This window comes from Callithrix jacchus, chromosome 8 (genome assembly GCF_049354715.1).
Source record: "Callithrix jacchus isolate 240 chromosome 8, calJac240_pri, whole genome shotgun sequence".
In the NCBI taxonomy this organism is placed as follows: Eukaryota; Metazoa; Chordata; class Mammalia; order Primates; family Cebidae; genus Callithrix; species Callithrix jacchus.
In genome coordinates, this window is record NC_133509.1 from 52,746,560 (window position 1) to 52,763,433 (window position 16,874).

At 40.7% G+C, this 16,874-nt stretch overlaps 1 protein-coding gene across 12 annotated transcripts in view; it reads right to left on the bottom strand.

Annotated features, from left to right (window-relative positions):
* Positions 1-16,874, bottom strand: part of FMN1 (formin 1) — a 415,109-nt gene that overhangs the window by 279,570 nt on the left and 118,665 nt on the right. For 7 of the 12 annotated variants that reach the window (XR_008474691.2, XM_035259914.3, XM_035259915.3 and 4 more), the window contains one exon: positions 7,268-7,385. The exons of 4 other annotated variants lie outside the window; for them this stretch is intronic. Coding sequence is in view for 7 of the 8 variants with exons in the window: in XM_035259914.3 (XP_035115805.3) it covers positions 7,268-7,385 (118 nt within the window). In the remaining variant the exon portion in view is untranslated. Of the gene's footprint in view, positions 1-7,267; positions 7,386-8,798; positions 10,457-16,874 lie in introns of those variants that run through there. One more of the 12 variants, XM_009005609.5, reaches the window with a different exon arrangement.

Here is a 16,874-nt window from a genome sequence, read left to right on the forward strand (position 1 = left end):
AGAGGTCTATGAAAGATAGTACCATGAACAAACCATTTCCTAGATGGTGAAAGAGAAAGTTAGGATAATTTACCTGGACACACGACTTTAAAGGAAAATCCATTCTTGACTAGCACAGCCTGTTAGCTATGAATGCAGAAATGAAAACTCAAATTATAGCAGGACAATAAAATAGTATGAGGTATTTATAGCTCTCTTTTACTGGTAAAGCAAGGACACCTGATTTATCAGGAAGAATGGCAAACAGCTATCATTTTCTAATGAAGGACATTCAAATTGAAGGTAAGTGGATCTTTATTAAATGGAGGGATAGGTTATTACTCTGTTTCATCTAAAATACTCTAAATAGGGATGTTTCTGCATTGCTCTTAGGTTCTAAGAAAAGATGTATCTCTGGGAGATGCCGCATGTCTTGACAATTTGCTCACTTTCAGTAACTACTATGTATTGTGCTAAGTTCTCTTCTCTACAAAAGCTATGGTCCTCACACTCAGCAGGGCAGTACATTTGCCATTCCCCAGATCCAGGACAGCTCTGAGACGCTGCAGGGAGAGAGAAAAGCTTTTCCAGATGCACATTGAAAGAGAAACACAGGTCAATTCAGAAAGCATGAGTGGTTTTCTTCAAACATTTTTCTTTTTCTTTCTGTAATTCAGTCACTGACAGTTCCCTAAATGGTATCATTTTAATTCCAAATACGTTAACCTCACTTCCCTTGAGGATTTTGAGATCTACATCATGATGATGTATTTTTAAATGTCTTAATAATAAGAAATTTCAAGCAGTGTTTCATAATACAAAACAGAAGACAGAAGAGAAAGGAAGCCTAGCTTTGGGTTGAATGTTTGGAACAGGTTCTTCCTCTGAACCTTGAGGTGTCCACAGATGGCTGTGGGTTGGGGAAGAAGGTCTAAAATAAACACTAAATTAGATGTCATGTTTTCTTCTGTGGCTTTCTATCATTGCTAGATTTTGAAGGAGTCTAAAAATATGAAGAACCACTAACCCCAGTAAAATGAGGGAAGATACCACAAGTCAGCCCAAATGTGTCCTTCACCCAGTCAAGCACTGGCCCTGGGGAGAAAATCACCTGCAACGAAGTTAGTGTACTTGAGCCACTAGAGGCTTGGGAACACGTTTGACTTCTAAGAAAAACAAATCACAAGAAGCAAATCCATACCATGCATTTGTCTTTTAAAAAGTATGCCAGGGAAGATATTTAGAAAAAAAAACAAGATATATACAAATACACAAATATATATTTATATGTAAATAATTACTGTATAATTTATTGAATGTCAAGAAACTTTGAATAGTTTTATAAGACACACTCCTGGTGAAAATACTAAGCATTCTCATTCCTACCTCACATTAATGTATAAATTAATATAATTCCAATAAAAATTTTAGGGTTTTCTGAAATGAATATATGAGGAAACCCAAAAACATTTTTAAAAGTATGCAGAAGAAATGGAACCATCAGATTCTGAGGTGTACTGTAATGCTATAATAAGTAAGATATGGCATAATATACAAACATATCAAAGAGAACAGAAAGCCCCCAACAATCCTAAACAATATAGAGAGAAAATAATTATTTCCAAAGAATTAATTAGCAATGTAGAAAAAAAGTTGTCTTTGATCTCTAGCTCAGACTATATACCAAATTAAAATTTTCTTATGAAATGGAGCAATGGAAGGAGAGTAAAAAAAGAAGTAGAAGGAAACCATTTAAGAAATATGAAAACATCGGTAAACTTAGATCAGAGAAAGTCTTTTAAGCCAAAAGAAAAATCAGAAATTATATAATGAAAGGAAGATAGATTTGATTATGTAAATATTTTAAAATTCCACACATCAGATAACACAGTAAAATTAAAAACAAATGATAAGTAAAATAACAGTTTCAAAATGGGAATTTTTAGGGATAGGTATTTGGTAAGAAAAAACAACTATGGCAATATGGTAATATACATCAGAAATGTTAAAAAGGCATATACTCTTATGTACAGCAATTCTGTCTATAAGAATTTATCCTAATTATTAAAGATAATATGCTTATAAACAAAGATGTATAGTACCATTACTTATAATACATTATGTATAACTGAAATAAATTTTTATAATTATCAAAAATCTTTTCAAGAGTTTAAATAAGAAAAGTAGTCTATAGGCCGGGTGCGGCGGCTTATGCCTGTAATCCCAACACTTTGGAAGGCAGAGGCGGGCAGATCGCGAGGTCAAGAGATTGAGACTATCCTGGCCAACATGGTGAAACCCCATCTTTACTAAAAATACAAAAATTAGCTGGTGTCATGGCATGTGCCTGTAGTCCCAGCTACCCAGTAGGCTGAGGCAGGAGAATTGCTTGAATCCGGGAGGTGGAGGTTGCAGTGAGCCGAGATCGTGCCACTGCACTCCAGCCTGGCACCTGGTAACAGAGTGAAACTGTCTAAAAAAAAAAAAGTAGTCTATAATATGATTCAAATTTTAGTTTTATTTTCCAGTATTAAATTCACATAGGCCTATCATGTCTCAAAATATTGACAACGGTTTCTCTGAAATAGAATCACAGAAAGTTTCTTTTGCTTCATGATTTTTCTGAATATCTTCAAATTTTACTTTACTTTGTAATAAAAAATCTATGAGAAATTTTCTGAGATTAGTAAACAAACCCTTCACATTAAGATGAAGTAGCTATCTACAGAGCAAGTCTCTGAATAATGGCCATCACATTTTCTATGAACTGATTATATTAGAAAATATAACCCTCCCACAGGATGACAAAAGCGCAAGTTTGTCTTTGTGCCCTCGTACTAAAAACTCGTGTGGTACGGTTCAGCAACACCAGCATGTGTGTGCAGATTCTTCTCCAGGAGGGCGTTAGAAGCCTTGGCCACTCATGGTTGCAGTGTAACTATGCAGGGGCTCTTCTCCATGCCTTTCCAGGTCTGCACAGGCCTAAAATGATAGCCTCAAGGGTGTCCCAGTCTGCTGACTTCTCTTTGGCTTTGGCCAATGAGAATGACAATGGTGGGGGCCAGAGAGTGGGACAAGCAGAGATCAGGCTGCCTGCCCTCAGCTCCCAGCCTAGCATGTCGCTGTGGACCATGCACTTCCCTGCTTAGGGCTGTGAGTCCTATCCAGCAGTGTCTCCACACCACTCAGCCTCCCTCTTAAGTTCTAGTTTCCGATAGCACTCCTACCCTTGCCCCTTCAGGCCTAGGCATGGTAAAAGCTTCTCCTGGGTACTAGCCCCAGAGTAGCGCTCTCTTATTGCTTTTCCTAAGCCCCGTCTGTACCTTTGTGAAAGGTCTCTAATAAACTCTCCTCAGATCACTCCATTTGAGTGCCACCTGATTCCTGATTAGTAGGAACCTCATTGATATGATAATATATGTAATTACCCTAGAGAAAATAAAGCAAAGTGCATTTGGACTAAACAAAGCAAAAGGAAAAACGTAATCTAATGTGTTTAAACAGAAGTTTAGCCCTATGCTACTTCTATGCTTCCATTACCTAGAACATCCTAATGCTTTCCTTTTTTAAAAAAAAAAAAATTTGAGCAAGTTACTAACTTATACAATCTCAGCACATAGTCCAGGAGAGTGTCCTTAGACATGGAGTAGAAGAGAACAGTGGTTATCTCAAGAGACAAATTGTTTTTGCCACATCAAATTGAAAGATAGATATGCTCCTCTTAGGTTCACCTTGTACTGTATCACAAAATACCTTCTCACTTTGTTCATGATTGGGTTTGATGTTAGCCCCAAGCTTCACTTGCCATTTCAGTTTATGGGATCCAGAGTGTGTGTGGTATACAGCAAAGAAAACGTGGCAGGAACTCACTGTGAGTTTACTAACCATTTAAGGATCTGAGAAGCCCAGTTTAAGGAAAAAAAAAAAAAAAAAAGAGCGAGAGAGAGAGAGTCCCCACCCAAAAAATCAAGACAACTCCACAACATTGTTTCAATAACAAAGTCCTATTTTCAGAAAACTGGAAAGACAAATCTGAGAACTATATGGCATTTGTCACTCAGATTATCCCAGCCCCATTACAAAGAAAAGGGAACAAAATACTTTTTACTAAAAATTGCTGTGAGGCATTCCAAACACAAGGGAGAATGACACTGATGATAATGTAAGCACGAACAGCACAAGGGATGGAAAATGATTGTTTCATCTTAGAAGAGCAATTCAGACACAGCAGTAAATTATCACCGTGAGTCCCCCCTCCTCCTACCCCCCCACTGACCCACCTAGAAATTGGCTCTAGCACTTATAGCAGTCACTTGAGGGTGCCAGGGCTTTGCTTCTCCCAAATGACACATCACCAAGGCTCCAAGACCTCACAGAGAGGCCCTTAACAATGGGCACAGTATCACTGGAATGGCACTGGAGGCTCTAACAGTAGCCAAAGGCTTTAGCTGCCCAGGGAGGGAGTCACAGCGTCTTCACCTGCAAGCTTCAGGTGAAGCTGATGGCTTTGCTTTTAGAGTAGCAGGAATGAGCAGCCTTGCCAGTGGGCACCAGCAATGGGGTGAGCTACCCTCCAATGGCTAAGAGGACTTCAGAAACCACTGTTTAAAGGTGCAGCCTCTCTAATATTGACTCTATTCCTTTTTATCCTGAACAAAAATGAACGTACAGTATTAGGTGATCTCTTGAGCTCTCAGAAAAAAAAGAGTATTAAATAAGTTCTTAGTAGAGGGAGATCAAAACAGTGGCAAGTCCTAAGAGTCTGGGGACAGAACAGGAACAGTGGGGGCTCAGGATGAAAACATGCCATCTTTTCCTGGCTCCACCAAGGACCAGCTTGGATGTCAGCAGGGCACATGAAACATAAATACTAGACTCTTAACGTCCCATTCCACTAACTTAAAAAAGAACACTGAAGATGTAAAAGCACAGGACTTCAAATACCTTATCTTGGATCTAATTTCTGTCTCTGAACCCCCTTACAGTATGGCAAATTTTGTATGTTTTCCTAAGGGCAGAAAAACTAATAGACATACCTACAAAATGTTTGCTTATAAACCAAATGCTTATAGAAATCCAGTTTCTAAATTATAGAAGAAAACCACAGGGAAAATACTACTTCCTCACAATTAGTAATATATGATGAAATGACCATATGCCAGTATCCACTAATAAGGTAAAATTTAAGTTTCTTGCAGCCATGGGGTATCTTATTCTTCTTTGGAACTCTTTCCCCACCCCTGCTACCTGGAAGAGTATATCAGCTGATTAATTTAGAAGACTCAAGGAACTGGACACTACCCCCTGGAACATAGCAGTCTACTCTCTACCACAGGAATGCCAACCAAGAAAACTGGCCGGGGAGCCAGATGCCTTCTCCACATGTGGCTTCCACTCAGTCTCAGTGTGTAAGGGAGCTGGCAGAGCCCACCCAACAGAACTAGTATTAGCGCCTTCCTTCCTCCCATTTTCCCTCATCACATCTAAGACTTTAGGTAGCTCTGAGAACACATTTCATTATCTTTAAAAAGATTAGGAAAGCCTTGCCAAGGCAAACTATGATGCCCCCTTGAGCCACTAAAAATGCAAGAGGACAGAAAGCAAAGACTAAGGAGTATCAGTAGAGGAAAAAAAAATCCCGAAATACTACTTGAGGTGGATTCCAAAATCATTTATGACATTTATGTCCTTCTTTCCTCAGCAGATGCCCATTACTACAAAGAAGACTGCCATGACACACTAGTCAAAATCACCAATATCAACTAAAAAGAAAAACTCACAGGCCCAGGCATGGTGGCTCACATCTGATCCTAGCACTTTCAGAGACGGAGGTGGGCGAATCAGTTGAAGCCAGGAGTTTGGGACCAGCCTGGCCAACACAGTGAAACGCTGTATCTACTAAAAATAGAAAAAATTAGTTGGGCATGGTGGCACACACCTGTAATCCCAGCCACTCCAGAGACTGAGGCATGAGAATTGCTTGAAGCCAGGAGATGGAGGCTGCAGTGAACTGAAATTGCACACTGCACTTCAGCCTGGGGAACACAGTGAGACTCATCTCAAAAAAACAAACAAACAAAACAAACTCACAGGATTCTGGTTTTCTATTAAAGCAAACTTAAGTACTTTTAATCATTCACACTATCCTAAGTCATGAGAAAAATAACTCAGTATGTGCTTCGATATTGCAATTACAAGCATACCAATTTTGGAAAATCAAATGTAGGCGAGAAGACTTAAATCACTATAAATTTTCATTAAGCATATGAGTTTTCAACCTATAAGTCAAACACTACAGAAAGAAAATGTTATCAAGTAACCAATGCCCTGCAAAGTCATAAGCAGCAACTCTGTAAATGAAAGCTAGAAATGATCTCGAGATTCAAGTGCCAATGTGCTATCAATCACTGGAATAATTTGATATTATGGAAAAACCTACTGAACGACCCAAATTTTGATCCATTCATGTTTATCAATGAACAGGAATGGAAAAAAGTATTTTTCTATAACCAGATAGACAGACCTTAATACATACACATACCTAAGAAAACAAATATAAGCCATGTATAGGTAATCTCCAAATATCAGGAAGAAGGCAAAGAGATTTCAGGGATATATATACACACACATGCAATTGTTAATATATACCCATGTTTTAATTCTTCGGTGTCATTTAAAATTTCATGGGAAACTTTCACTTAAACAGTAACCATATCCAGATTCTCATTTCATTTAAATAAATTAAGTAAAGTTCCTGGGCAAGTTTCCAGAGAGTTAGGTTGCTTTAAAGTTGGCCATGCATTAAATAAAGCTTTGTCTCACAAAAGTGAACGAGTAACTGATATGGTATCTGTACATTCACTCTGCACAAGGTTCCTTTATCTCAAAAGCATTATTCAAACGCAAACAACAAATCAGATTACAGCTCTGGAGAACCATACTCTGCCTCTTCCAGCAACACTGCCAGCTCACAAAATTATATGAAGATCAACCACTGGCCTCCTGAGGGATCGGTTATCTACCTTCCCCATCAGGTCCCCCAAGGTTCTCCTACCTCACACACATGTCCCCTTTCATTCACTCCACTGCATACATCTTTCATCTTTCAGAGGCTCGTTAAGAATAAGTGTGCAAAGGTTCACTTTAACAGCAAAACCAAAAAGAGAGCCTTCAGCATTAGAGTTTATAATGAAACAAAATCCTGAATTCTGAGAGTCAACTAAGCTAGAACTAAAAGCCATTGCAGGAAGAGATTCATTTCTGGGTCCCTAGCTTCTTTTCACATTACCTGCTTCAGTGTACCTCAGTCCCACTTTTTCTTCAGTGTCTTTTGTCTTTGGGGGTGGCCAGACGGCTTGAAGTCGGCCAGGAGTCCTGTCGTCCTGCTCAGTTGGGCTGTGGTCAGGCTGTTGAAAGAGCAAGCAAATAGTAAGTGAAATGTGGTCAGAGTCAATTAATTCCTGAAAAATGACATGCTAACCCTAATTATGAAGTTAATTTTAATGGCTAGTGCACATTGCTCTCATTCACTATAATTTCAGATATCTTACTATAGTGTAATCCTTTTCCAGAAGTGTAACATGATCAGTTGAGGTAAAAATTTAAAAAACAACAACAAAATCTTGAGGATAAGTATGTATTACACAACCCTTAAAAGATTATTTTTATTATATAATTGTTTGAAAAAGCACAAATATACTTTGGCCTAAAGAAACAGACACAAATGTACTACACTGAAGTACATTTCCAGGAATGTTTACGCATGTATCCCAAACTCTGGGATTATTTAATATAAAGACTAATTTCAGGAACATCAGCAAGAGACCAAGACACATTTCTTCAAACATTCCACACTGCTAATTTCTCCTTTTCCTATACACAGACGAATGAGATTACCTTAATATTCAAGTTATTTTTATATGGGTTGATTTTTACAATTAGGACAATGCTGCATTGTGTTTACTTTTTAATTGCAATCTGAGAAAATTTTGCCAAAGACTTTCACTTTTAACATTTTAACTGAGCATTTTAAACATATAGGAGGGGATGATAATCATACACTGAATTGATATCAAGCAAGAAATTCTATTTATTGTTCTTATAATCATTTAAGATCTACTGGACAGGTACTTACTCATCTTTATAAATTACCTGAGTTAGTTTTGTGTAATAACAGCTTCCATTAATTAGATGCTTCTCATGCACTGCCTTCATCTAATTCTTTTAACAACCATATAACTATTTTATTTTCCTAATTTTGCACATGAGGAGATTGAGGCTTGGAGATTATCAAGATTAACCAGCCAGTAAATGGCAGAATTAGAATTAAAACTCAGGTCTCATTCTAAATCCAGTGCTCAATCCGGAAGCGTTCCAACCAATGTGGAATACTCTAATCACATCACAAACACTTTTTGCCAAATGGCAGACTTTCAAAGGAATAATATAGTTTCCGTAGAGGTATAATTAAGTGGTGAGGAAACCCTGTAAACCTGGGCTATACTTCCATATTGCATCACTTCCTCATGCTACTTGGTTTTATTTACCATCAACATTTAAACTCCCAGTGACAGTTACCCTTTCCTACCTGCACAGCTTTGTGTACATCCCTCTTGTAATATTCCAGATAAAAATCAGGATGCATGAAAGCACCTCTGTCTAACTCTGTACTCCTTACAGGACAATATAATTTGACTATAATCCTTTTTCACCTAAAAGAATCACCAACAGGCAACTAGGATTCACTTTGGGAGGAAACCTGGAAAGAAATACAGTAGCACCGTATTATATAATAAAATGCAAACCTCAATTCTACATACATTTTTGGAATCAGAGGGGCCATCCGCTGGCTTAGACTTGGACCGTTCAAACACAGCTCTTAGCGACTCCTTCTCATGTCTCATCTTGCGCTTGAGAGCTTCCAGCTCAGAGGTGTCAGCTGTGGTCCCCTTTCTGGGGGGCCGGATGAATAAGGCTTTAAAAGCCTCCAGGGCTGTCTCTGGTGGCTTTGGCTTGACTTCACCACCCTGGGTTTGGGCTTCTCCAGGGCTGCTCTGGCTCTCTTGGTCAGAACTGCCGCCCATCTCTTCTTTCCTGGGCGACTCAGGGTCTGCTCCCTTCAGTTCAGTTTTGGGCATGTCAACGTTGAGCAGCAGAGAGAGCTGCTCCAGGAGAGTGGGAGTGGCCTTTGGATCAGTTGCTTTATCCTCACTCTTCACTGTCTGCGGCCCTGCCTGCACTAAGGACTTCTGCACAGGCTGGGTCAATTTGAGCAAAGCCAAGTCCCCATCCTTTGGTTTAATTTCAGTGATGGTCTCTCCTCTCTCAGCATTAGCCCCCTTCTTCAGCACACGAAGCCCACTGAAAAAAGCTGGAAGCTGGAATGACTTCTCTCCAGAGACTTCTTTTTTAGAAGAGGCACTCTCAGTAACACCAACACTCAAATTCTGGTTTGTTACTGCAGGTAGGACTTGGGATCCTTCTTCTCCTTCCTGGCCCTGGCTGGGGTGATGCTCTGTTGGAAGACCAACATTGCCAGGTTCTAGTCTGCTGCTTGTCTCAAATGGAATCCTTTGAGGATCTTCTGCACAGAGCTCTGCACCATTCATTTCCCCAGTGACAGTATTTTCCCTGAAATCTCCTGGGGTTTCTTTAGACTCCTGAGATGGCTCAGATAAAACAACACTAGGGGACTTGGAGCCATTGGTGTTGCTTCCCTCCTCTGGCTCCTGGCCACCATCATCAGAGTCGGAATCACTGGTAGTGTGCACAAGGGTCCCACGAACACAAATGACATCATCTTTTGTCTCTTCCAAAGTAGAGAGTGGAAGCAGCTCTTGAGCAAGGAGAGATGTCCCTGCTTCTCCTTTTCTCTGACTTCCCTCTGATTCTGTCTCTACCCTTGCAATATTCTCACCATTTCTGAGGTCTGGTGAAATCGGAGACTCTGCTTCCTGTGGATCCAAGCCATTGCTGGGATCATCCCGCTGGGATGTGGGCTCCGTGTCTAAACTGTGGAATGCTTTCAGTACAGCATCTTCCTCTTCTGGACTCACAGATTCCAGTTTACTTGTAAATCCAAACAGGGATTTCATAGAGAACTTACTCAGGATCGACTGAGCCATTTCAAGTCCAGCTTCTGGTTTTGCTGGTTCCGAGACATCACTGCCATCCAGAGAATTATCAACGTTCTCCATGTCTCAGTAATGCCCTTGATGGAAGTCTGACTTGTGCTACCTTCTCCTGCTCTCTCAGTTTATCCACTCCATCTGCTCTTAATTTGCAGGACCGAGAGCAACAGGACCTGGGAGTCGGGCAGTCAGCCGAACAGCAAACAGACTTGGTGTCTTTCAGGTCACTGGGCAGTCCTGGTTTGTGCAATGATGGTGCGCCCAGGCAACTGTGAAAAGTGCGTGGAGTCTGTGCCCAGAAGCAGCCAAGGCCGCGCACCTTACTACACCAGGGAGGCTGCTCTTCTGAAACTTCCGTATTTATTCCCGAGGACAAAAGCCTTTTTGTCATAGGGAAAGTCAGCCTGCCCTGTAATCCCAGCCCAGGACTTCACGAGGAGCTCCGCCCCAGTCTGGCGGTTCTCCTGGTGGCATTCAACTTCCTCATTGGTGAGCAAGTGAAGGCTTCTGAAAGTGCTGAGCCGGCAAGCTGATCCTGACGGCACTTAGCCACTGCCCTGAGCAGCCTAAGGGAATCAGAAGTGAATCAGCAGAAAATGACTGAAATACTTCTGACACAGGCCTTCTTCTTCATCGGGATTATGATCAGAGAGTCCTGTGCTGCCCAGGCCAAAAAACTAGCAGTACACCCAGATCGGCAGCCACTTAGAATGCCACAATCAAGGAAACGAACTAGAGAAACCAATGGATCATCTTGAAAGTACCCAGAATTCTCAAAGCAGTTCATTTACAGCCCTTGAAGTTTTTTTTTTTTTAAGTGCTTTCTTCCGCTTCCCTGCAGTTTTCATCTGGAATGCAGATTTTCACAGCTAAAGCCAGAGAGGGAAAACCTACAGGACTGGTTTCAGGTGACTGCTGTTTTAGCTCTGCCCTGGATGTCTCAGTGCTCTACAAACAGGTACTAAGCAAGCACGCCCACCACGCCCAGTGTCCACCAGCAACAGGGTGGCAGAGTAAACAGCCCAGGCTCGGCAGGAATGATTACCCTCTATACTCCCTGTGCCAACCACAGGCTTCTTTCTGCTCAGCAGTTGTGACTTCCTGGCTTCCTTAGAATCCTGGCATTAGCAGGACACCCCTCTCCCCTTTAGTGCCCCAGCCAATTAAATGAAACCTGGCTTGGGACAGTGTAACACACAACCTGCCCTGTTAGACAAAACAAATCAAAGATCCCCAAGGATCCACATTCCCCTAAAGGGAAAAATATTTGAAAAGTCTCTATCAGTCAGATCTCTATCACAGACCCAATTTGCCTAAACAAAAACAGGACAGACAAAACAACCTTCAAGTACCAGCCCAGTGTAGTTTCTACCACTTTGTTTACATGCTGGGAAGCTGGCAACAAGGACAGGGGTGAAAATTGCAGCCCTGTTTCCTAGCTGCATAGCTGCCTCTTGGGACAGCTGCCCATCTACCTGAAGGTCTCGTGTTTTTCAAATCCAGTCCCATTCAGTAGGCATGCAGTGAGTGCCTGGCAGGGCACTCTTCTGTATGAAGAGGTGAGTCAAACTGGCTTAACAGTAATTGCCAGCTCTCTTTGACAAAAGCTTCAAGAAGACTGTGGTCAAGTGTTAAACATAAACAGCAATTTCTTCTGCGAAACGGAAATGGTAACCCTAAGGATAATGCAAGAGGGGGTGGCTGCGTGTCACACATTGATAACTTGAGCCATGTTCCTCAGTACTAAAAACAGTGTTTGTAAGTATTAATATTGAGACATTCTGATTGCAAAAATGCATTTCTAGCAATGTATTCAAAAGGAACCCTCACACAAATAAAAAAGGTACCTATCATTACATCCCACCAACCACTAAGGGAAAGTTAAATACTTTCTAAACCCTGATTTGATCTTGTGTTTTAAACAGGTACTTCTCTGTTTGCTCCTGATCACAGTATTTTGGGGGATTATTAACCGATGCACACTTAATCAAAAAGCCATCAGAACACTGAAGAAAAATTCAATGGTGTCTATTAAGTCTCTGAACAAGCTTCCTGTCAAGAGGAAATGCCCACTGATTAAAATCAGACATCTGTTTCTTCAAGACTGTAGAAAGAAGAAATCATCACCGAAGATCATAAGATCAGTCTTCTTATGAGCAATGCAGATCATCCAATTCTAGCATGGCAGGGGACAGTAGGAGATGGCAGATCTTTGGTATTTTTCTGTTTTTTTTCAACTGAAAAGACTCCATTTTCTCTGACATAACTAATATGGATTTCTGGAATAAGCTTCCAGGCCCCTTTATAGATTTGGGCAAAATGAAACAGAAACTGGAAGTGGCTATTGGCTTCTACATCATGGCATGGAGCAGAATTATACAGTTTCAGTATCCCCTCAGTACTCATAGGTGCCAACACAATTTCATGGAAAATGGATCAAGTCTTTGGTCCCAGGAGATTATTTTATTTCATCCCCTTGGCTCTAGGTAAGTAAGGTATTATTAGGCTCATTTTAAAAGGTAAGCAACCATTGCTGAGAGAAGGTAACTTGCCAAACTTACACAGCCAGTAAGTGGGGAATAACATCATCTAATATTCAAGTGTTGACTACATGCCAAGCACAGTTTTAGGTGCTCCACATATATTAACTCATTTAATACAGATAACAATTGTATTATGAGTTGTTATTATTCTCTTTTTCCTGCTAGAAAACTGAGGCACAGAAAGATTAAATGGCTTGCCAGTCCACAGAAACAGTGAATGGTGGAACTGTAATTGGAATCCATGCAGTTGGGCTCCAGCATCCACACTCTCAACCACTCTTCTAAAGCCCAGAGCTCCACTTCCTTCCCTAATAGAAGACCACGCACAGCTGAGTCTTGATGTGCAAAGGTTTTAGCCCAGTTCACTGGTAGTCTTTAACTGGGATGTGAAATATACTGTATCCTCTTAAATGATACAGAAGACAAACTTCATACACACACACACACACACACACACACACACACACACACCACCAAACTCATACTGAGGATGACTATTCTTTTCTCCTTTGTAACTTGGGGGAAAATCTACAAATGTTTCTTAGGGAAAAAAAGAGAGGGAGAAATCAAGCAAAAATTCCAGTAAACCTAGCTGGCCTAACTACCTACCACAGAAGAGACACAGAATCCCCTGGGCTCAAGCATGTCAAGGTTTTCCAGTTTTCCTACCATTCTCCTTTATTTATGAAGCATGATTTCTATTAAAAAGACATAGTCATCCAATGTAATTAATGAGCACCAACAATGAATGTGGCTGTGAAGACATAAAAATGATGATACCCCTGCCTTCCACCTTCATGAAACGTGTAGTTTAGTTGGGGATATCCATTTAGAAAGAGGAGACTCTTTGTTTATAGACTGTATCCCCCACGGACTTTATCCCCCAGGCTCAGTCTAAAAGTAATAGCTGGACCTAAATCAATTTTGAATGAGAGCCAGGAGTGACCATCTAAATATGAACACGAGTAAGAGGAGCACGGTAATTCAAAGAGATCTTTTGAACACTGACCCTTTCAAGCCACTGGTTCTCATGATCATAAGAAATGTTACCATTGGTGGTCACTCAGGGAATGAGAGTGTTTCAGATTATAATATGCAAATAAGCAACCTACAAATTCAATCTAAATTTATCTTGACAAATGAATCTCTTTAAAGCTTTAACATTTTCAGAGAGGAAAATAATCACTTCTTTTGGACATTATCTCAATATCTAATTTTGTGCTGAAATAAGCACCTACTACACAAAACCAGTGGAAGCAAAGACATTTGTCTTTTACAACCTACTACTACCTCAGCTGATTCTCTTTTGTCCTAACATCAAGACACATAAACTCTCTAACAGCCACATCTGTGCAAAAGGCCAGATTAAAAATGATCCACAGACAACACAGGTTTGAACTGCATGGGTTCACCTATACAAATTCTTTTCAACCAAAAGAAGATGGAAAATGCAATCTTCATGGGATGCAAAACCTGCATATATGAAGGGCTGACTTTTCAACTTTTCCTGTTAGTGGGTTCCCAGGGCCTACTGTGGGACTTGAGTGTGAGTGGATTTGGGTATACATGGGGGATCGATCTTCCAAGTATGTGGAGGGAAAACTCTAGGTCAAAAAATAGTTTCACTCTAAGTGAAAAATAGGTAGCATTTGACCTACATGATGTTCTGTTATAACTCTTTTGTTAAAAACAATCAGTACCTAGCTACTTTAAAATGTGAGCATAGTATTGGTGGAGAATTATTTACTAGGAAACTTCATGTATCTCTCATCTCACTGTCCTCTCAGTTGGAAGACATATTGGAGCTGGAACCAATTGTACCTCATGACAAAAAAGAAGATCAGTTTGGGCCAGGCACAGTAGCTCACACCTGTAATCCCAGTAATTTGGGAAGCCAAGGTGGATGGATTACCTAAGGTCAGGAGTTCAAGACCAGCCTGGCCAACATGGCAAAATCCTGTCTCTACCAAAAATATAAAAATTAGCCAAGCGTGATGATGGGCACCTATAATCCCATCTACTTGGGAGGCGGAGCCAAGGAATCACTTAAACTCATGAGATGGAGGTTGCAGTGAGCCAAGATGGCACCACTGCATTCTAGCCTAGGCGACAGAGCAAGACTCTGTCTCTCAAAAAAAAAAGAACATCAGTCTAATAAGTTGAAACTTAGTGAGATAAGAACAATTGCAACAAAAGTCACATTGTCACCTACAGGCAGTACAGCCTAGCTCCTTGATCTTCCTAATATTAGGAAATCAGCAATAAAAAATTTTTAAAATCATTTTGCAAAAATTGGACACTGTCTGAAAGAAATTTCTTAAGGGCCCCCTTATTTTTTTGTAGCACTTCCCAATATTATTCAGTTTGAATAATTCACCCCACATTCTCAGAAAGGCAAGGTGAAAGTAAAGCAAACAGGATTGCATTTCACTGTTAGAGTACTTCATTGTCATGATTCTCCTTGCCCAATTTATTTCAACTTCAAGGCCTATTTTTAATGACTAATTGCTTCTAGCTTCCTAAAGTAGTTCAAATAGCTTCATGTGAAGACTGCTTGAAACAAGAAGTAGAAAGTGGAGTTAAACTTAGTAAAAATAAATTCGGAGTGGGGAAACGATTTCCACAGGAGAAAAAAGTTAACAGCAATGGACTGGGAAAAATAAGCAAGCTCTGAATAAAGACATGAGTAGGATAATGGGTGGAGACCGGGGTTTTTGGTTCAGGAAGTGTGTTTTAATTCGACAAATGGAGTTTTGGATAAAAGGGGAGAGCTGAGGAAATTATGACATCACAAGGAGTCAAAAAATGCAAAATGAATAAAGTGTTGTATAAAAGGAGTACAAGATTATGGAATACTTTGGGTATAACCAAGTGGTTGGAAGGTTAAATGGAACCTTAGAACTATTAGAAATTATCCAGCTTGGCTTTTTTTTTTTTAAGACAGGGTCTTGCTCTGTTGCCCAGGCTGGAGTACAGCGGCACAATCACTGCTCATTGCAGCTTTGACCTCCCGTGCTCAAATGATTCTCCCACCTCAGCCTCCTGAGTACTTGTGATTATAGGTGCACTCTATAATCATCATGCCTGGCTAATTTTTGTATTTTTTTATAGAGATGGGGTTTTACCATGTTGCCCAGGCTAGTTTCAAACTCCTGGTTTCAAGTAATCTGCCTGCCTCGGTCCCCCAGTGTACTGGGACTACAGGCTTGAGCCACCACTCATGGCCTGGCTTGACCTTTTGTTTTAAAGATGGATTTGAGATCAATGGAAGCTCAACAACTGGTACAGTTCACACTGCTCAAGTGCAGCACCCAGATGGGAAACAAGGGGTCGTATCTCCTGTTCACCCACATCACATCACCCTGCTGCTATGCTGTAGGATCTTACCTTCTTCCTGATCACCATCTTCGTTATGCTCATTTTCCACATCTTTGAAATGGAGACAACACCTTACTGCTTCTACCTAATTCACAGGAATATAAGGCCACAGGAAAGACAAAGCCAGAGATACCCTTAAACTTCTAGTTCTGTAGCACTTTCCCTGCCTTCATGCTGTGGTGTTTCTTTGCCAATGCAACATTTACCACAGCCTCTCTGGGTCAGCCTATCAAAAGCCTGCAACTGTTTTTACTAATTGGTTAAAAAGAAAACAGGCAGCATCTGCCTCTTGCAAGGATCCACCCCAGTGATTAAGTCCTTTTTTCTGTTTTAAAGTCTTAGAGTAAATATTTCTAAGACTGGTTCCACTGGGTAGTATTAAAGCTTCTGTGGAAATGGGTTGAATACTGATAACAAACCAGAAGAATCTAAAGGAAAGGAGAAAGACTGGGACATCTTGTGAAGCTGGAAGAAAGGAAGACAGCAGTGGGTATGTAATCTTGTGATGATCAAGAAACAGGGGCAGTGTGCAGAGTTAAGAACAGGCCCTCAGCTAGGTGCAGTAGATAACGTCTGTAATCCTAGCATTTTGGGAAGCCAAGGTGGGCAGATCACTTGAGGTCAGGAGTTTGAGACCAGCCTGGTCAACATGGCAAAACCCCATCTCTCCTGAAAAGACTGAAAATTAGTGGGCATGGTAGTGGTGTGTGCCGGTAGTCCCAGCTACTTGGGAGGCTGAGACAAGAGAAATGCTTAAACCTGGGAGGTGGAGGTTGCAGTGAGCCAAGATGGTGCTACTGCTCTCCAACCTGGGCAAGACTCTATCTCAAAAAAAAAATTACGG